This window comes from Piliocolobus tephrosceles, chromosome 9, assembly GCF_002776525.5.
Source record: "Piliocolobus tephrosceles isolate RC106 chromosome 9, ASM277652v3, whole genome shotgun sequence".
Taxonomy (NCBI): domain Eukaryota; kingdom Metazoa; phylum Chordata; class Mammalia; order Primates; family Cercopithecidae; genus Piliocolobus; species Piliocolobus tephrosceles.
Window position 1 is genome coordinate 55,223,110 of NC_045442.1, and position 22,054 is coordinate 55,245,163.

At 36.6% G+C, this 22,054-nt stretch overlaps 2 protein-coding genes across 11 annotated transcripts in view; one reads left to right on the forward strand and one right to left on the reverse strand.

The window, feature by feature from the left end:
- The window catches only part of PHYHIPL (phytanoyl-CoA 2-hydroxylase interacting protein like), a 70,061-nt gene extending 63,724 nt beyond the window's left edge, over positions 1 to 6,337 (forward strand). For both annotated transcript variants that reach the window (XM_023185600.1, XM_023185601.1), the window contains exon 5: positions 3,891 to 6,337. In XM_023185600.1, coding sequence (XP_023041368.1) covers positions 3,891 to 4,425 — 535 coding nt within the window. In that variant the 3' untranslated portion in view covers positions 4,426 to 6,337. The remainder of the gene's footprint in view (positions 1 to 3,890) is intronic.
- Positions 4,947 to 22,054, reverse strand: part of FAM13C (family with sequence similarity 13 member C) — a 115,163-nt gene continuing 98,055 nt past the window's right edge. For 3 of the 9 annotated variants that reach the window (XM_023185594.1, XM_023185595.2, XM_023185591.2), the window contains 5 exons: positions 20,664 to 20,875; positions 12,467 to 12,562; positions 10,913 to 11,109; positions 9,379 to 9,480; positions 4,947 to 6,570 (listed from right to left, as the gene is read on the reverse strand). In XM_023185594.1, coding sequence (XP_023041362.1) covers positions 6,447 to 6,570; positions 9,379 to 9,480; positions 10,913 to 11,109; positions 12,467 to 12,562; positions 20,664 to 20,875 — 731 coding nt within the window. In that variant the 3' untranslated portion in view covers positions 4,947 to 6,446. Of the gene's footprint in view, positions 6,571 to 9,378; positions 9,481 to 10,912; positions 11,113 to 12,466; positions 12,563 to 20,663; positions 20,876 to 22,054 lie in introns of all 9 variants that reach the window. The other 6 variants (XM_023185593.1, XM_023185592.1, XM_023185590.2 and 3 more) reach the window with 3 other exon arrangements.

Sequence of the window (22,054 nt, forward strand, 5' to 3'; positions counted from 1 at the left end):
TTAAGAAGCCTTATTAAAAAGTAGTAGACATTGATTTCATGGATGTTGATTTTTTTTGTCATTAACTCTAATTAAGACACATTTCCTTGATTAAAATCCATTTTAAATATCATCTTGTTATTCAGAATGCTTGAACAGAAAGGAAAATTTAAATTACTGGATAAACTTTCTAAAGTTTATAATCCATTTTAAATTATGAAAAACTGGATAAATCCTTATTCAGTCCATAAGGAATGAACTCTAGAAATGAATTCCTAAATGAATATTGCTTTCCAGTACTCCTAATGAAAACATCACTTTCTCTCTTAACCTGTGTTCATATTCACTAGGTAGCCTAATTGTCCTTAAAAAACTCCTTTAATGTCTGAAGGGTTTCCGGAATTCACTGAGATTGGTAGACATGTGTGGGAATTCCTCTACCTCTGGTGTCAGATTGTATATCCTCAAAGTGCAGGTCCTAGTACACATTTTCTGTTCATATATATGTTGCTGTTATTATTTCATGTAATTGCACTTATAGATCTATGTAGGAGACATATATAGATATTTGGATTTTGTTAATGAGAATGTAACAAAAGAGAGACATTTTGAACAGGGAAAGGTTGCAGTAGATACTCTTTTCCCTATTTCTCCCACATTTATCTATTGTTTATTCATTCATTCAAGAAACAGATTACTGAGCACTTCAGTGTTAAAGGGATACAAAGATACCTCTTTTGTCTGTGCCAATGAGCACAGACAAAAAAGAAATAAAGAACACCAGAAAGTCTATTCTCTTTACCCACAGGATCAGGAAAGAGACTGAGACATCTTGGAATACAGAAACCTTTTAGACAATAACCACCATACCCCAGGCAAACAGTATAGGAAAAAACAAAAACAAAAAAAAAACTGTAGTCCCTCATGTACCAGCCAACGCTAAGTGGGGAACCTAGACCTCTATCCTTTTACATCTGTAAGAGGTCATCCTTCTCCCTCCATCCTCTGGTCGGGTGGTATCAGAGAAGCCTGAATAGGGAGCCCAGACTTTCCACCACTGCCCAAAGAAAACGAGGCTTGCCCTCATAGTATGTGAAGCCACATGTCAAGTAGTAATGAGACACCCCTTCTCTCTCTGACCTAGACTATGTTAACACAGGCCTAGTGAGAGGCTAAACTCCTACCTCCTCCAAGTAGTAACTGACCCCCCCCCCCACCCTGTGTCACTGGAGACTGAGTAGGAAACCTGGACTTTTATCCCCATCTGACATCAATGAAGTGACTACCCCATACTCTTCACCCACTGGTAGATAGTCAAGAGGAGGCCTGCTAAAATACTAGATTTAAATATGATCCAAAAGATAATAACATAAAACTTAAAATGCCCAGGATACAAATGGAACTCATGTATCACACCAAGAACCAGGAAAATCTTAACCTGAATGAGAAAAGATCATCAAAGATACCAAAACCAAAATAATGCAGATCTTGGAATTATCTAACAAAAATATTTAAGCAGCCACCCTAAAAATGGTTCAACAAGCACACACTAACACACTTAAAACAGATAGAAGCAGCAAAGAAATAGAAGATACAAAGAATTAAATGAAAATTTTGGAACATAAAAACACAGTAAGTGAAGTCAAAAGCTGAATAGACTCCATGGATTCCACAGCAGATTCAAGAGGACAAAGAGAAAAAAGTCAGTAAACTTGAAGATAGAATAGAAATTACCCAAATTGAACAACAGAGATAAAACTCACTGAAAAAAAAAATCAGTCTTATAGACATGTGAGACTATAGCAGATCTAATATTCATGACGCTAAAGTCAAGAAGGAAAGGAGAAAGAGGGTGGGGCTGAAAAAGTATTCATAGAAATAATAGCCAAAATGTTCCCAAATTTGCCAAATAACATAAACATACAGATTCAAGCTGAGAAAACCCTAAATGGGATAAACCCAAAGAAATCCATGCCAAGATACGTTACAAACTGAAAACTGCAGGCCAAATTGGGGGCAGGGGGCGGGGGGAACATTGAAAGTGGTGAGATATAAGACACCACTGTATAAGGAAAAATAAAACAATTTGAATGACATCATCATCAGAAACTACCTAGGCCAAAAGAAAGTGATATAATATTTTCAAATGCTGAAAGAGCACTGTCAACTGAGAATCCTATATCCAGTGAAAATATCCTTCAATAATAAAAGGGAATTAAGATATGCTCAGATGAAGGAAAACTAAGGGGATTTGTCAACAGCATATCTAGCCTAAAGGAAGTTTCTGAAACAGGAAGGAAGGAAATAATAAAAGAAGGAATCTTGGAACATCAGAAAGAAAAAAAGAACAGTACAAGTAAAAGTATAGGGTCACATCCAGGATAACACACTACATTTATTTGTTGTGTTTCCTTATTCTCTTAACTGTGACAATTTTTTGGTCTTTCCTTGAATTTGCATTTTTAATAAACTCCCTAGGTGGTTTTCAGGTGGTAGAATTCGAGACCCATTGCTGCTAAATTCAGAGGCTGATCCAGGCATTTCACTGACCCATAAACTCTTTAAGAAGCATGTTGACTGGGGGAACTTTCCCTTACTTGAGTAGTAGCTTGAACTTTGCTTCCCAGGTCATGCTGGTCAAGGACCCAGGAAACAAAAAGGCACACTTGGGGAATTCTGGAGAGAATTTAACAAAACTACCCCTCATAGAGGTGTAGTCAGGGTTAAGGTAACAAACAAGGGATGCTAAAGTAACCAAGAACTAGCACTAGCAAGAGTTGAAAGTTTTACTCTTCTTAGGAATGAAAGGGAATAGGAATTCATCCAGCAGTAGCAGTAGTCAGAGATACATAGTTATGAAGAACCCAGCCCTGCCAGAACCAGAATCATGGAGGAAATACAGGAAGACACACCCAAAGCTTTTACCTCCTACTACTCTATATATGCTGGTGCCTCACATTGGTAGAACTGAAATGCAAGGGACCAAGGGATAAGGAACTGAGTGATAGAGTCCCAGGCCATAGTGGAAGACTGTGGTGAAGAATGAATGGATCTGGGGGTGAGGTAAAGGGGGAGTAGCCAGCACTATTTTAAGCAAATTGCCAGAGAAATAACCTGATTACTGTCCTTGGGTTAAAAAGCCAAAACAAGGGCTGAGTGTGGTGGCTCATGCCTGTAATCCCAGCACTTTGGGAGGCCAAGGTGGGTGGATCACAAGGTCAAGAGATCAAACCATCCCAGCCAACATAGTAAAACCCTTTCTTTAGTAAAAGTACAAAAATTAGTTGGGTATGGTGGCACATTCCTGTAGTCCCCGCTACTCTGGAGGCTGAGGCAGGAGAATTGCTTGAACCTGGGAGGCAGAGGTTGCAGCGAGCCGAGATTGCGCCACTGCTCTCCAGTCTGGCAACAGAGCGAGACTCTGTCTCAAAAAAAAAAAAAAAGCCAAAACAAAACACTTTTGTGCCCGTATAAATGGACAGCACTCATTTTATGACTAAATCTGTCATGCTTTAAAGAAACATTCAATATATTTAACTAACAAATACCTTTAGTTCAGTTTTCTCTTCAGAAAGCCACTTCTGAAACCTAGTTGGCACCTAATGTGTGTGTGATTTTACCAGTAAGGTTTCTAATTCCAGTTTGATTTTTCTGGTCAGGAAATTTACATCATTATGTTAATTTAATACAAAGTCTCCAAGGCTTGTAGCAGATCATCTCTACCTCAAAGTCAAAGCTAGAATTCAGCCATCTATAGGTAATATGTCAAAAGATGCTGTCCCCTTATTCTGATAGTAAGAGGGGTATTCAGGCCTTTAACAGTAGATGTTTGACTTTTAGCTATTCAAATATATAAATCAGTGGGTTTACCACTATTGTATTAAGCAGTGACCACTTGTTTCCTCTCGCAGAGAACATCATGGGAATGCTATGCAGCCCTCTGTCAAGGATAACAGTGGTAGCCATGGCTCTCCTATCAGTGGAAAATTAGAAGGCATCTTCTTCAGCTGCAGCACTGAATTCAATACTGGAAAGCCACCCCAGGATTCACCTTATGGAAGATACAGGTTTGAGATTGCCGCAGAAAAACTTTTTAACCCCAATACTAACTTATACTTTGGGGACTTCTACTGTATGTACACTGCTTATCATTATGTGATTCTTGTTATTGCTCCTGTGGGATCACCAGGAGATGAATTTTGTAAGCAGCGCCTTCCTCAACTAAATTCTAAGGATAATAAATTTTTGACCTGTACAGAAGAAGATGGGGTACTGGTTTACCACCATGCCCAGGATGTCATTTTAGAAGTCATTTACACTGACCCTGTGGATCTTTCTCTGGGCACCGTGGCAGAAATCACTGGTCATCAGCTCATGAGTTTGTCTACTGCAAATGCAAAGAAAGATCCCAGCTGCAAAACCTGTAATATCAGTGTTGGACGTTAATGCCCACTTTTCTTATTCTTACTCAGCCCCTTTTCCTCCATTAGGAGCGTTGGTCCTGTTGTCCATTATCATCACCAGATGTTTTCCACTGAAGCATGCACATGCCACTGTCACCAAAAACGAACTACCACTTTCCAAATTCCATTCAGAGCCATTTTAATGTTTTCCTATTCCCTACCCCTCCCTCTACTTTCAATGATGAAATACCCTAGGTTCTCCTTCTGACACTTTATTGCCTAGATGCTGCAATGTTTTTATGTTTCCTTTATGCCAAACATAACAAAACAGTTATATAGACCGCTTTAGCAAAGTACACAATAATGGCTTATAAATGGTGTTTAAATATGCATTCATTTTAATCTACTGAACAAATATTGGGATAACTCCAAACCGCATGAAAGGTTGTAATTGCAGCATGAGTTAAATCTTGAAGCCTAGAATAGTCAGCACTTCCAACTTCTTGTTTGACAGTGTTATTTATGTTATTTATATTAGCTAACAGGAAACAACTACTGTGTTTCAACATAATAAATATAATAGAAAAATATTTTATTTGTATTGTTGTATAAAATATTTACAATCATATAGAATATATAGAGTTACATTTTAATAGCAATTGTGTACATGTCACGAAACCATTTCCCTTATCAAAGATGTAATTTGTAAACCTCAAATAGTTGTGTATCTGTCCTGTTACAAGTAGATGACTTCAATTAAACAAATGTATGAAGGACATTATTCTGATTCATAAAAGTTATAAAATATTAGGTAAATACAGAGAAAACAATAAGCCTCTGAAATAGTCTGTTTCTGAAATAGTCAATAGTATTCCCATCCAAACTATAAGAAAATGTGAATTTCTTCAACATCATACTTAAACGTTACAGAAAATAGAAATACAAACAAGGTTGGTACATGAGAGAAAATGTTGACCTTTTACTTCCTTTTACAAAAATGAAAATAATAAACATGTTTTAGTATAAAATAACACAAAATGATATACACTAAAGTTGATGAAGCAAATAAATATTCTGGCTTCTTTTTCAAGGTATCAGGGCAATTTCCAAACCTTTCATTTTGTACAGAAGGAAGAATAACTACAGCTCATGGGAAATGTTTTGACTTTACAAAGTATAGATGTTGGAACACTAAGAAAAATGTATAGTCCCAATGAAAAAATAGTTATATCATCTTATAGTAAACAAAAAGATTAGCAATAATACTATGGACATATTAGATTATATACTGCAGACACATATCTATCCAAAATACCTATTTTAAATTTTTAATACAATATTTTATTTTAATATAAACATCTGTCAGTTATAGACAAAGATAATAATTCACAAAGTACATGCTATCAGAATGAACTTTGGTAACCAGAAATGTAAAATTTCAAATAACAGATAAAATAATGTATTATTTTTATAGAGAAATAAAAAAAATAGCAGTAACACAATCTAGGTTATTTTAGGGTACTGAGAGCCTAGCAGACTTAAGGGACAAGGTAGTAAATGTTTTATCACTCAAAAATCCATTAGAAGTTTCAAATAAATTACTTTCTTGCTAGGTACATTCCTTCCTACTTGAAAAGCAGAATTTCTTTTCTTTCTCTGATTCTCTGATTGATTTTTAAAAATCATGCTCTTTTCCATACATCAACATAAACAATCCTTGGATACTAAATAAACTTTCCCTAACAAGCATCCTAGCCATGTTATTTAGATTTGATAAAATATTAGACATTTTTAAAAATACTTGTATTGACTATGAGTTTTCTGCTTGGCATGGAGGACACTGAGTTTTTTCCCAATTATATGGCTACCTGTTGTATCCTTCCCCCGATTTAAATCCCTTCTCCATGTATGTAATTAAACTTGCTATTCCTTCTTGAAAACAGCTAATACTACCACTAAAGTGCTTCCATTTTCACTGTGTCAAAACTGCTTAGCAAGGATGGCAGAGGAAAATAAACTTTACTTTATATCATGGGTGAAAGTGATCATAACATTTCCTGAACCTCAAATAGTTTTGGCCACATCTTGCTTGCTGATGAGGACCTCTAATAGTCTCAGTTTGGCTTTTATGTGCTTATATTCATAATACTCATCTGCCATTGGTATCCTATCTTCCTTTTGTGGACTTCTGCAAAACAGAAATACATTTATTAGTTCACAATGAATCAAGTAATTATTAAATATTCTTTTATAATTCATACATGAGAAAATATACTGTAACAGCTTCCACTTGGTTTTTGCATCATGTCTTCTTTTCCTTCCCTTTCACCTTCATTCACTCCTTCTTCCATATGTTACTAAGCTTCTAAATAATAGTAACCTTTGAAAACTTGAATGTCATAAGTGTTTTGCAAATATGTGGTCTAGTGCTTAGACTTACAACAATGGGGTAAGTGAAAAGATCTAAGGAGAAACAAACAAACAAGAAATAGAACTTTCAAGGCATTCTTTGTCCTGTCCTTCTTCCATTATCTGCCACAGCCCTACACCTGTACAAAATGTTCAGCCTTAATAGAGTTGTCAAAAATTTTAACCTGAAAATACTACAGAAATTTCATTATAAAAACATCATTTATAAACTTATGGTAGCAAGAAAAGCATTCAGGGTCTGTCTTACAAACTTGAAACGTTTCCAGATTTTCTTGTAATTGTAATACCTGTCTCTGCTAATATGTAGTAGAACCACTGGGCTGGTCCTTGATTGAAGTAATTTACGAGAGTCTAAATTGTGGTGGTTCTCTTCTGTACACTAATTCTACTAAGGCTAGACATGTAACAATGCATAGATTTTTATACATATGCATACATATACTCTTGCTGTTTACTTGGAAGAATAACTTGGTAATATCAGGAGTTAAAACCATTTGCCTTCCCACAAAAATATGTTGTCAAGATACATTTTCCAAAGGGAATAATTGCGACAGGGTCTCAGAAGACTCTTGTTTTCTTGGTTAATAAGATAGCCAATTGCTTTGAAAACATTTCCACCCAGGACTTTGAAATTCAAGGGGTAGAGGACACAGATATAGTCACCACAATTACAACTGAATATAACCACAAATATTCTCTAACATTAGTATGGCTGAAACCAGGTAAATAGCATATATTTAATGTTTTATCTTTAGCTCCCTTCTATTTTTCCCAGTAATGATAAAGAGATATTTCTATCTCTTACCAAATAAAAAATAAGCTAATCTATACAGATTAAGAATATAGTATCTACTTGTATTTCAACACTATTTATTGCCCTGCAATTTCTAGTACAGAACTCAAAACAGTATACAAATCCATAGACAGCATTCTTCTTGACTATTGTCTAAAGTATGTAACATAAATGCTTTGTCTCCATTCTGTGTTATGAGTCAAACTTATCATAACTGGATGTCTGAATATCACCTTAATTTGTATAAATAGGTCTAAGTAAAGAAATTGTCTAATTATTACAGAGAAACATTAATAATCCATTATGTAATTTTCCCTAGTTTTGCATATTCCATTTTGGCTAATAAGAGTGCTTTGACAAGAATGAAAAGTTTTGCCAAGTCTTTACTGAAGCAGTTTCCCCATTATATAAAACATACTAAAGTGCTTAGCACAGTTCCAAGCTCATAATTATTAAAAATAATGTAATATCTATATGATTCTCATGCCTCTTGTATGGCAAATATTACCAAGAATATTTATAGTGCCTTAAACATTTTAGTAATCCATTTGCATGGTTGTTTTACCTTATTGATACTTAGGCCTTCCCAATAAAATGTCTTAGATAAACAAAATTAAGGTCCATATTTCCTAGCCACTCAACTGTTTGATTTTAGTTGTTAAAGATCATCACTTGTGCATTTAGTTGAAATATATCACCACAAGGGGGCATACAACTTCATAGCCAAATACAGGCTTATCTGAAGTGGGTTTAAGACTCATAGTTGCAGTGGAACACTATACCTAGAACATAACTAACTTCCCTGTATGACAAAAAGCATACCAAGTGACACTGCAGATCCACTAGGCAGAACTAGTAGCACACTGGGAAGTTCTCAAACCCCTTACGATAGATTCCTGGGTTCAAACTGCTAAAAATATAAATTTATTCAGGGAACTCAAATTTATGAAAAGAATGTATGCACATCTTAAAGTGTCATTTCTCATATGTAATGACTGTTTAGATTTAGAATATTTGATAACATCTCCACAAATATTTCCCTGAATGAAAAATTCCCATAGAATACCTTTAATCCAAAAGAGGCAGAGATCAGGAACTTTATAGTGCAAGTCACATATTTATCCAAGGTATAATAATAGCAGACAGTCCAGACAAAGTTACTACTCCAAGGAATGTTTTATAAGGAATGTTACATGAACATTTTATAAAAGAAAAAAGGATGGAAAAGGAAAAATAATAACAAATGCTTTATGTTCTAAATTTATGAGCCACATAACATTTCTCACTAGATTAGTTAACATCACCAAAAAGGTAAGTTGGGCTTTTGCAACCAACTTGAAAGGAAGATTCCAACTAGAAAATAAGTTGTACATCTGTGTTGGCTAAATGCAAAAAGCTTTTCACTCAGTAGGCCCATTCCCAAAGAATATCCCTGGTAGGCTAAAATGGAAAACCTGCCAGGGACTAAGAGGTGAGTAGACCACACAATTCATGTATTTATGTTGAGATTTATTGTGCAAAGTTAGAGATTTTTAGAGTTTAACTTTTATTTTTTACAGATTGATGTCATACCTGACAGCTACCATGTCCCATAAAACATCCCTAATATTGGCAATAATAGAACGTTACATTGGACAAATCCTGAGTCTAAGCCAGTGTGGAAATGATATACATTTTGTAAAAAGTCACCGTTCCTGCAAAAAAATGCAGGTCATTTTTAACAGTAATTCTCTAGGAAGTATTAGCTTTAAAAATCTCTCTGCCCACACGTACCTTCCTGTTTGTTTAAAAAACTGTTCTTCAAATTCTCTTAAGGCTTTCCGCAGTCTCTTCTTGTCAGCCCTGGTTTCTCGGAGATGGTCAAGAAGTACAGGCCTATATAAGGTAGAATATTTGTCATTACTGGGCACTGGCATAATTGAGAGATCATCATGAGCAGATTTATCTGTTCAGCCAAAAAAGCATACTATGATTGAAAAGTGTTCTGAGCATAAGAGTGTCTTTTAAGTAAATATGACACACATAGAGCCTGACCATAGGCAAGCACATAAGCAGGGAAAATTACCTGATGGAAAAAATATCACAGGATATGGGAAAGGACAGACAAGAGGCAAGCAGATTGATTGAATCCACTGAAAGAACTGGAAAGGGTAACAGCAATATAGATGGATGAGGGAAGGGATATTTTGAAGGAATACTCATCAGCATTTGGTGATAGACTGAACATAAGAGATACAGAGGAACAGCTTTTAAAGAAAATTCTATTCTTAATCTAGAGAAATAAGTGTGGGAATATTGGGAGAATGGCATAACCCCTGTGAATGAAAATAAGACCCAGAAGAAAGCTATAGTTACATTGTAAATTCTACTCACTTCATTCTACCAAGATGAGAGAAAAGTCATACACGCTAGAGCAGGAATGTGGTATACACAAGCAGACCAAACTCATGTATGGTTTCAGAGATTCTGTGGACTTGAAATTATATATGGGCTGGCCGGGCGCGGTGGCTCAAGCCTGTAATCCCAGCACTTTGGGAGGCCGAGACGGGCGGATCACGAGGTCAGGAGATCAAGACCATCCTGGCTAACACAGTGAAACCCTGCCTCTACTAACAATACAAAAAATTAGCCGGGCAAGGTGGCGGGCGCCTGTAGTCCCAGCTACTCGGGACGCTGAGGCAGGAGAATGGCGGGAACCCGGGAGGCGGAGCTTGCAGTGAGCTGAGATCCCGCCACTGCACTCCAGCCTGGGCGACAGAGCGAGACTCCGTCTCAAAAAAAAAAAAAAAAGAAAGAAATTATATATGGGCTTTTTCTTAAAACAATTCTGTTGGTTTCAAAAAAGTCCAACACCCCTTGAAAAGTTAGGAATAACTGCTTTAGAATCACCACCAAAAAAAAGGGTTTTCTGCTTGCTTTCTCTGACAGACACTTCTGTCAAATTAAATTAAATTAAATTAAATCTCATAATCTGGGCTATAAGATACAAACCAAAGAAGGCCAGATTATCATAAGGAATGCTAGCTACTGAATAATGATAATAATAATGATGATATTAATGAAAATCCAAATGGCTTCTATCTGAAGGGCCATTTAAGAGACAAAGGGCAAGTCATTTGCTTACTACCAAGTGGATTTCTAGTGGAAAAACTATCTCATCTAAATGTAAGAGACTAGGATAAAGGCCCTGAGAACTATTGACCCACCCCTTTGAATCCAGCATTTTCAAAGGCCAGCTCTGCTTCATATACTGGTATCAGATCAGAAGGAGTTAAGAGGAGACTCTACACTTAGGATTCATACTCACATGGTAGCCTCATGTAAATTAGACATGGAGAGAGCTGGTGGTTTTACTTCTTTCTTTTCATCTGGTAGAAGGGCCCTAACAGGCTCAGTCTCATTAGAGTAGGTGAGGTGGTCACCAACAGGAAGGTGAGATGCTGGATCTGGCAAAGAAGGTTGTTGGCTTCCCTGTGGATGGTCTTCATCAGAGTCCTCTTCCTCCTGCTTATCACAGGCAGAGTTAAAGAAAGTCACGTAATGCTCAGTGCCTCTTGAGGAAACAAACAAACAAAAAAAACGGGAAGGGGAACCATAAATCAATGCCATGAAAACCAGTAGGTGACCCAAATGCCTACTGAGAACTGGGATGGAAGCAACCAAGAAGAGTTCTTCCTCAGTTTCATTAAAAACCTGCAGAAGTTAATGAGCAAAAAGGCAGCAGCCATGCTGGGCTAAAACTTAACTCACCAAGTTCATCTGTGTCTTCTGGGCCAATGAAGGCACAGATCATTAGGATATGGTCCAGTCTGGACTATACTACCAAGTGATTCCTCCCTTTCACTCAGACCTTCTGGGCTCCAGCTTAATACTTGTGACATGAGTAAGATGAGGTGGACTACAGACAACTTTTATCCTCCAGAAATACCCCAAGTCAGGTCCCAGTGGGGACCACCATTCAGATACAGAGGATACTCAGAAAATTGACAAGTTCAGGGGAGAGCTATTGGAAGGCCAAAGCAAAGTGGGGTTACTCCTCAACCTGTTCTGATAATTCGTATCACAACTAGAAGATTCCCTTGTAAGAAATATAAGAACTCTACTACATTTTAAATTATGCTTCCATAATGGGAAAATTCCAAAGACTGAATTATTATTCTCTTAATGTCTTTAAAAATATGGAAGTATAATCCATCTCAAAAAATGTGGAAGTATAATGTACTCAAGCATACTTAAATTTATATTTGTTAATATTTATTCTTTTTTATATTGATATCTTGAACAAGTAACTGTTTTGATATTGATGGAGTAGGATTTGTGATGCTTTTCTAGTTCTGTACTCCCATAAATCATTCTTTACTAAAAGTAGTCTAACTCAACTTCAGTACTTATATTTTCTATTGAAATAAATCTTTTCATACCTTGTATAATATGGTCAAATGGTACCAAAAACAAATGTTGCATTATATCAAGAATATATTGTTAATTTTCTGATTAAAGGAAAAAATTAACCAACACACAGAACAGAAAGGCTGTTTTGTCTAGCTGTGTTACAAATTAGAAAATGCCAAACTGAAATCTATCATTTCTTTTCACCCAAGCTAATGAAAGCAAATGTCAAAATTGGCTCTAGACATACAAGTACTATATGTTCCTATTTTACAATAGTTCTAATATCAGCCACTGTTAAATATAGTAATGGGGTTAGAGAAGACCAAATTTTCACTTTTTGAAATGACACCTGGCCTTGTTAGCAGTATATACTGCCATGAAGGGTCTTTTATAACTCTTGTACTACTATGTGACATCATGTTAACTACACATCAGTACAAAGTAACAGCATGCAAGTATCCTGACTTACAATTGTTGGAATAAGGGAAGGCGTTGACAAGATTTGCTTGATAATTCTGTATCGATCATAAAGCGGCTTTATGAGGTTCTTGTCTTGCTTAGTTACCTGAGAAACATGAAATTATTATTCTTCTCTCAGACAAGAATGAAAACATCAATATTTTTAGCAGACAAAAAGCCTCAAAGTAAAGGATTATACTACTATAATGCAACAGTTATCATGAAAAGGAAAGTCATTTATTTATTTATTTATTTATTTATTTATTTAGAGACAGAGTCTCACTCTGTCACCCAGGCAGAGTGCAATGGCATGATCCCGGCTCACTGCGACCTCCACCTCCTGGGTTCAAGCAATTATCTTGCCTCAGCCACCCATGTAACCGGGACTACAGGCACGCACCACCACGCCTGGCTAATTATTTTGTATTTTTAGTAGATACAGGGTTTCACCATGTTGGCCAGGTTGGTCTCAAACTCCTGACCTCAAGTGATCGGCCTGCCTCGGCCTCCAATTATAGGTGTGAGCCACCGTGCCTGGCCAGAAAGTCATTTACAAGATACTGTATGTAGTACATGCCAGTTTTTTCTTGGAAAAGTTTCTTAAAGCCTACGTCCAAGTTTAGGAATGTGATTTTTGGAGGAGTCTGAAATGCATAAGTGTTAAGGAACCTCTTCCTTAATTACTTCTTCATTCTTAAAAAACCAGTCCAGACATTGATTTTTCTTCTGAAACATATATTTTATCTAGACTTTCCCGATTATATGTAGTCACAAACACCAACGTTGTACAGGTCTTCATCACTACATGTGTGTATTATATACTAGGTTATGACTAGTTGTGATATAAACGAAATTATTTTGGACAAAACATTTAACTTCTCTGAGTCCTCAATTTCCTACCTATACAAGAAGGAGGTTGGAGTTACCAATATCCTTCCATTAAAAAAATGTATAACCTCTTGATCCACTAATATATTCTATACCCCTCTGCTGTAAGATCCATCCCTAATCACTATTTTCAGTGGATCACATTGTGCATAAAAATTTAAATAGCTTCCTATCTATCCATCTATCTATCTGTCTGTGTATCTGCCTATTTATCCAAAGTGACCAAACTCCTTTGCTTGTATTGGTTTTTTTCCTGCTTTGTATTCTGCATTAATTTTCTGCATGTCTAGTAAACATAGCTTCCCTTTTACTCTAGTCCAGTGATATACACTTGACAAGTAGTGGGAAGGGAACAGTAGAAATAACTCATGGAATAATCACCCAGGCATCTTTTATCAAAGTACACACACCCAAGCATGCCAGATAGATCTGCCATCCAGATCTGTCTCCCTTGAAAGAAAAGAAAATGTCTCAAACATGTGTTACACTTCCCAGTTATCCTCATGCTCACAACTCCCATCCCAATTGCAAACCATTCTGGCCCGTATTGATCTACCTTTTCTCTCAACTTCTTATCTCATTATCTGAGTCTTAACTGTTTTCTTTGTTTCAGTATTGTCTGCCCAAATAAATGATTCTTGAGGAGAGAGATCATATCACATACTTCTTTAAATTCTCACAGTCCCCAACACATTCCCATTCCTACTACTAAGCTATCAACACAGGTTTATATAAAAAAAGGACTCTAATTTTTAGCAATCTTATTTTAAGTTCCATACGCTGTGACCTAAGTCTCGCTTCCCTCTGTAGAAGCCTGTTAAGTATTGCTTAAATAACCTCAAGATCTTTTCATTTTCTAATCTAATCATTTTTAAACACTTTTATTCATAATACATCTTTCCATAAAAAAAAAAAAAAAAAAAAACAAGTTCCCATCAAAATCTATTTCATGGGATTTTAATAGATGACAGAAGAAAAAAATCTCAGTCTGAGTTCAGAAAACATGGAAATAGTGGTTTTTTTATGTAGTATCTTACTGGGACTTACAATCCATAGAAAGTATTTCAGAAAATGATGCATTTAACTAGTATTGGAATCTCTCCATTGCAATTTGATTTTTGTGATTTAATATATTCCCCAGATTCTAGAAAAGCTAAATTTAATTCTAAAAGAAAAAAGTGACCAAAACATATGATAGAATGATGAATGCCATTATAGAAAAGTATCTTCCATAGATGCTAGATAAAAATTTGGGAACACGTACAATGTATGCACTGCTTTTTCACTTTGATTCCATTGTCTTCCTCTTAAGATTATTATCAAAGCAATCCCTGAGGAAATGTGAGGGTTCCATACCCTAATGCATAGTAAGTACAAAACACTGTGAAACCTCTAAGTCTACAAGTGCTCATCCTCAGATAGAGGACAGGAAAGCAGATTGCCTGAGGAAGGTTAGTAGTGGGATTATGTGCCAGGAGCTGTTTTCTACTCACAGAAAAGCTATAGGCCTGCAAAGTGATCTTCATAAAGGAAACTGAATCAAGGTAAGCTCTGCAGGATACCCCAAATCTAAGGGGGCAGAAATACATTAGACTTTGCTGTTATTCTTCAGCCACTTTCTGCTAAGAATCAGATCTAATTTTCTCCTCTGAATTCAATGGCTGTCTCTTTCTGAAGTGCATCCTTCCTCCCTAATTCTATAGTTCCTGCTGGCTGTAGTATGCAAGATATATCTATTTTTTCATTTTTTCATTTTTTCATATGAATGAAGGAAACAAGGTTTCCTTTATGTTTTCGGTTACATGTTGAATAACCTAAAACAGCCAAATAGAGCTATGAATGTATTGTCATAATGTAAAGATAAATAAAAGGAGATAAACTTTAAAAGATGATTATTCTTCCAGTTTCTCCATTTTTGTAGTATCAGGGGTAAAACTAAGAGGAGGTTGAACAAGAGAGGACCATAGATAGGACAAAATTTGATATGATTTGTTTATAGCTTGGCAACTTTGCCATATGAAAACTCCTGGCCCCCTATCAGTGATGAGTTGAATCATCAAAGTCTGGAAATAAACCGGCTTTCCAAGAGATGTAACTGCTACTGAGGGTCAGTCCAAATTAGTTTGTTTCTGGGTCCTGGTCAGAAAGTTGTTTAGGAAAAAGCTGCCATAGCTTCAGCACCTCTACCACCTTGTTTTCCTTTCCCCCACGGGACTGGTGCCATGTATTCCTGCACAGAAAGCCACAGAAATTTATAAATAAAATCATTACAATTATCCCCATAAATGAGATCTCTCTTAAGGAGAGAAGTAAAACTGACATTCTCTTCTCTGGACAGTGAGCAATAGAAGTCATGTTTCTTAGCTTTAGGGACTCAAGTCCTGCCAAGATTTTCCTGTCTAAGTATCCCCATGGCTTTATTGAGGGAGGCACTGTATGTAAGCAAGTCTGACTGTTTAAATTAAACAATCAAACAAGATGGAAAGTCAGTACTGGATATTATCATAGAAAGCAATTGCTAAAGAGAATGTTTTGGTCAATTTAGATGTCCAAGCCAGGAATTGAAGTTAATATTTGTCTTGAAACCAGAGGACATGAGTTCAGATAACCAGCTTCAAAACTTATAAACTGTTTTTAACATTACAAATATGTAATATTTGAACCTCAGTTTCCTAATATGCATAATGATGATCACTTTTAATAAGTTTTATATGTAAATGTTTCTGGATTAATAACACGCATACCAAATGTTATTTGAGCTATCAAACTAGTTGACTTGATGTTAATGTCAATGCTATCCATTAATAAAAAAGAATATCACAGTGCTATTGAATAATATTTTTTTAAAAATAAAAGAGAATGATAAGCTATGTCTTGATATAAAAAGCTGTCCAGAATATACAAAGTAAAAAGGATGCATAATTGTATAGACTGCTCTCTTTTGTCTAACAGAGGCAAGTTAAGATATATATTGGGGCCAGGCATGGTAGCTCACTTCTGTAATCCCAGCACTTTGGGAGGCTGAGGTGGGAGCATGCCTTAAGGCCAAGAATTTTAGACCAGCCTGGGCAAAAGTGAGAGCTCATCTCTACAAAAAATTAAAATAATCAACCAGGCATGGTGTTGCACACCTGTAGTCCCAGCTACATGAGAGGCCAAGGTGGGAAGATCACTTGAGCTCAGGAGTTTATGGCTGCAGTGAGCTATGATTGTGCCACTGTACTCCAGCCTGAATGATAAAGTGACACTCTGTCTCTATAAAAAAAAATAGAATATATATTGATAATTTCTTTTATATGTTTTACATAGAAACTCCAAAAAAGACACACAAGATATTAATAACAATAGTTACCTGCTGGGGGTGGGAGACCTCAGAGCTGGAGATGGCAGTTGGTTTTGGAAGTAGTCTTTTTACCATTTTCTGTTATGTATTTTCTTTTTGAACTATGTGAGAAAGTATTACCTATTCAATAAATTACTTTTTTAAAAAAGAAGGATAAATAGGAAAGCAGAAAGTTTGATGGGATCTTCCTTTTCATGCCCTTTAAGTCTACTGTCTTTCCAACCAACAACAACCTGCTAATAAGTTATTAATTTTTTATTAATTTTTTCCAAGATAAAATGTATACTTTCTAAAAATCTGCTTTCATCCTCAGAGATGCTACAGTTGATGAGAGGCCAGAAGAAGTAACTGCCATTACTCATCCCCTTGGTAATTTGAGCTGTGCACCTGACACCACCTACAGTTCTTAGAAAGGTCAATATTGATATATATGCCAGCACCAGTTCAGTATTTCCAAAAGAAAAGGACGTAAAAGACATAAATAGGCACTACAGTTCAGCTCAGGGGATGACTCATTCATTTCCAGTGTACAGCCATGCCCTGTAACGCAGAAGTGATTATCTCTAAAAATCATCCATAGACAAAACAGGAAGAAAATTACTCACTGGCAGTATCTGAACCAACAAGGCAATGCTATAGGATTTATCAGCCTTAGTATGGTCTGTGACTAAATACCAAATGCAGAAATTATGGAAAGAGTCATAATAAAGTCTCTCTAGAAAAGATGTCATTCTTTATCTTGAAATTTTAATATTTAATGCATTTTCAGCAATAAGGCAAGGACCTCAGATGAAAGTCATATGTCTCTTTGAGTTTAAAGAAACAGGACCTAATGAGATGATCTGAAATGCTACTGAGCTCATTGAGGAGTTAGAAATAACACTAGCTGCTATGGGAATACAAAGTTTTCTCTTTGGTTATGCTGTAGGCTCTGGATTTACACTGAGTATAGTGACTGACTAGCTACTACATGGTTTACTATATTAAGCTTTCTCAGTACCAATACTCAGCTTTATGTATTTACATTTTCTATTATAGATGCCCTCTGTTTAAAGGGCCTAACTTTAGCCTACTGAAGAGCTATATTATAGGTATATTTGAGGGGGCTTCTGATACTTATTAAATCAATAGATCATTAAAAATAATAGAAATGATTGGCATTTATACTAGGTGACATCCATGCATGAAGAGATTTTTCTCTGATCTTCCGACTCTCATTTGCATATGTCTATTTGACTTACATGTCTCAGTAAGATGACCAACCATCCCAGTTTGTCCAGGACTGAGGCGTTTCCCAGGACATGGGATTTTCAGTGCTAAAAGCAAAAAAGTCTTGGGCAAACTGGGATGATTGGTCACCCTATTCCTGAAAGATATTAGATGTAAAATATCCCAAACTAATCGTTTATGTTATATTTTTATCTATAACCCCAGTGTGCTCTTCTAGTTTTCTCTGTATCAGTAAAAGCTTTTCTGTGAGTAGAAAACAGCTCCTGGCACATAATCCCATTACTAACCTTCCTCAGGCAATCTGCTTTCCTGTCCTCTATCTGTGGATGATTACTTGTAGACTTAGAGGTTTCACAGTGTTTTGTACTTACTAAGCATGCATCATCCCAGATTCTTCTTTGCCTTCATTTCCTCCCATCTAATGCTTCAACATATCCTTTTGATTCTACCTTCAAAATATACTTTGATTGTATCCACTTCTTTCCCTCTCCAAGACCACCATGCTAATTCAAGCCACCCATTCCATCTCCCCTTTTCATTCTTTTCCCTGTGATGTATCCTCCACTTAGCAAGCAGACAGATCTATTAAATGTAATCATGTCATGTCACTTTTCTGCTCTCAACCATTCAACAACTTCCCAATACTTCCCACAGTTTTAAAGGTTCTGTGTGATGGGTTCTAATCTGTCTTTCTAACTTGATCTCATGCCATCCTGTTCTCCAACCCTCAAACCCGAGAATTCAAAGTGAACAACAAGGTCTTCCTTTCATCATGGCCTTCATACCTGCAGTTCCATCTGTTGAGAATGTTTTCTGCTGCTCCCTTTGACCTGCTCATTCTTCTTTAAATGTCACCTCTTGGCCTTCCTAATCGCTTTATCTAAAGTAGAAACTATACCCATTATTTTCTATCATGTCACCTGTTAAATATCCTGCATAGTACTTATCAACATTTTTAATGATTTCTTTTTATTGAGTTGTTTATTTCTTGTTGTATCCCCACTTCCAGGACAACATGAACTACATAAGGGCATTGACCCCCCCATGACTTCTATATATTTTTTATTTTTTATATCTAGCATCTATTCTACTTCACAACACATAGTTGGCATTTAAATCTTTTTGCAAATGAACTATTGTCCACCAGTCAGTAGGTTTCTCACTTATTGTCACGATAATTATATAAGTAGGTATTACCTGTATTTTACAGATGAGGAAGTTGAATCTCAGAGAATCAGTTCACTTGCCAAGTGCCCATGGTTAGAAAGTGGCTGGTTCAAGTGCTGAGTCCTGTTCTAAGTCTACTATATCAATCCCATCTCTCCTTTTACTACCCTTGTTAATTGAGTAGAACATAGATTTAGACATTGACCAAGATGCTTTAATAGATACGGTCAAAGTGACTTTAAAATACTGGAAAGACCTTCAGAAGCACTGAAGGATAGAAAACCACAGATGTACCTGAGAGTTTCTGTATATATATGCAGAAGTTACCCACTAACTATCACAGAAGTAGAATCTTGGTGGGCTCAGGGATAGGATGACTGAGTGAATGAAAACCTTCTCTTCACTCCTCACAACATGTATTTGTTGTTGTTGTTTTAAGACTAAAGGTATTTCATAAAGAAAGATGTGGTCACAGGTCTATTTCTACTTGTAGATCACAAGTCCTTATGTAAATGACTAATCCAGGGGCATATTTTGAGCCTTTTGAGATTTGGAATATGTTGTCACTTTATGATTAATACCAGGTAATACACAATAGAACAGGGAAAGGCAGCATTCTCCTCAAGAAGACTTCATTTGAAAATTAAATATGCTAGTCTGTTCATTCATCTGCTCATTTTTCCATTCACTCAGCAAACATTTATTCAATACCTACTATGTACAGAAAAGGAGGGGTCATGACCTATAGATAGTACTTCCATGTAAGAAGTTCAAGGTGTAGTACAAGAAACAGTAAATGGCCTACAAGATAGAGCAGTGATAGGGTAGTTACATCTCTTATTTGAGAACTGAAAGTCAATCACACCAGTCTTAGAGTTGAGACAGGGGACTACAAGAAAGCTTCCCTGGCATAATTGAAATGGAAGCATATATATGCACGACAAGGAGAGATTAACCAGGTAAATACTAATCAGTCTTCTTTGTAAAATATAATAAATCTTTTCTTTGAACTCCAGGCTCATATATTCAAATGCCTGACAACTCTATCTAGATGCCTCACAGAGACTTCAAAACTAAGATATCCAAAGCTGAAGACTTGTATTTCAACTTAACACTCCCAAGAAACCCTACCTCTCTATTCTTATTATATAAACACCAAACAATTTTTCTTACTATTTATAGATCATCCCTGCTTTATTATTTTTAACAAGACATGAAGAAAGGGGCTGTAACTGGAGTCCTTTCCTTTCAGGCAATATGCTTATTTCTTAGTCTTGGGTTCATTTGCTAATTTTGGGGTACGGAGAGTTGGAGAGAAAGGGATATGACATACTCTGGTGTCCTTGCCATTTACTTCCTATCAATGCACAACACTATAACCTCCAGAATGGTGGCTTAGCCTGGCATCATGTGGCACTACTGCTTGTGGCCAGTAACCTATCAGGAACTCATGTGAAATTCTGGAGCCAGGCTAAAAAAAATGTTTCTGTAATGACAAAGTGCTCTGATAGATTGGATGATCTCACCAGCACTGTGTGAACTATAGGGGCCCTCTATATAATAAGACATCGTGATGTACCTTAGAATCCTCCTGGGGAGGAAGTTGCTCTCTTTTCTCCTTCAGGCATGTCAAAACAGCATCTGGAGTCTCTTCTCCAGAGGAGCTTGGCTCTAGGCCCGCAGCTTCCGGCTTCCCATTTTCTCTGGGGACTGTGGGTTGCTCACAGGACAGGTTTCTAGGTGGACCTTTAGGAGCACTCCCTTGTTCTTCTGACAGCTTTAGCTTTAGTTCTAAGAGAAATGCTATGAGTTATCATAAGCAAAGAGAACCCACTAGCCCTAATAAGAACAGAGAGCTTTTCAGGAATTCCTTCCCCTGATGCCAAATCTGTAGAAATGAACACTAATGATGGCTTTCCACAGGGCAATGGCAACCCTTATAAGCAGAGCCACTAGCATAGGCTCCCAATCAGGTGTGGAAACAGGGCTCTAGAGGCTAGGATCTCATGGAGGTGGAGGATATGTATGGCAGTAGTGCAGTGGTTTAGATTTCAGAGGAGGAAGAGTTTGCAGGAAAACCAGTGGCGCCTGGCCCCACCTGCCATGTACTGTAGCACCTGAAATTCCACACCCAAAGATTTATTTACTTATATTTTGAAGTTGTGGGTTCATCAAGAGCCCCTGTGGAAATGCAAGTAATTCTGCAAGACATTATACATGTAGACACCCAAGGAAATACAGGAGGGGGGTGGGAAAGGGTAGATGGGAATGTCAGCCCCAACTTCACAGATTTTGCTATTTTGTCTTATGGTAGCTTTTAAGATCTAGGAATTATTACAATATGGCTTTATATAAACCTAGATAATTTAAAATAAAAAAGCCCCCTGAGACTTATCAAGGAATTACATTTTAGAGTATGCAAGGGTACTGGTTGTTTGAATGAGGCATTTATATTTATTTCTCAATTACATAGCTCATTTTCTTTGTTTGATGTTTGTTTCCTAGTTAGACTTTGTCTTGATGTTTAAACATTGCATATTGTATAAACCTGCCACATCTTTACAGTTTAATACCACTGAATTAATATTCCCTTCTAGTTCTTTTTAGTCACTCTCATTCCAGAAATTTGGAAAAACCCCCATGTCTCTAAGTATTAAAGTTAGAGTGTGGAGAGAGGAAGAAAATGACTTTTTATTGTTAAATAACAACAGTCTATTTTAAATGGATTTTAGAGTTAATACTCTCACCACCATCTCCAGAGAAAGAAAGAAAAAGGACACTAGCCCATACGGCAGGAGAACCACATTCTACACCTGACCCACCACCTTCCAGCTCTGTAACCCTCCCCTCTCTATGAGCATAAATGTCCTCATCCATGCACTGAAGTGTGTGGAGTAAATGATTTCTCAGACCTCTTCTGTTTCTAACATCCAACAATCCAATAGCCTAGGGAGGCTCCACATGTTAAAA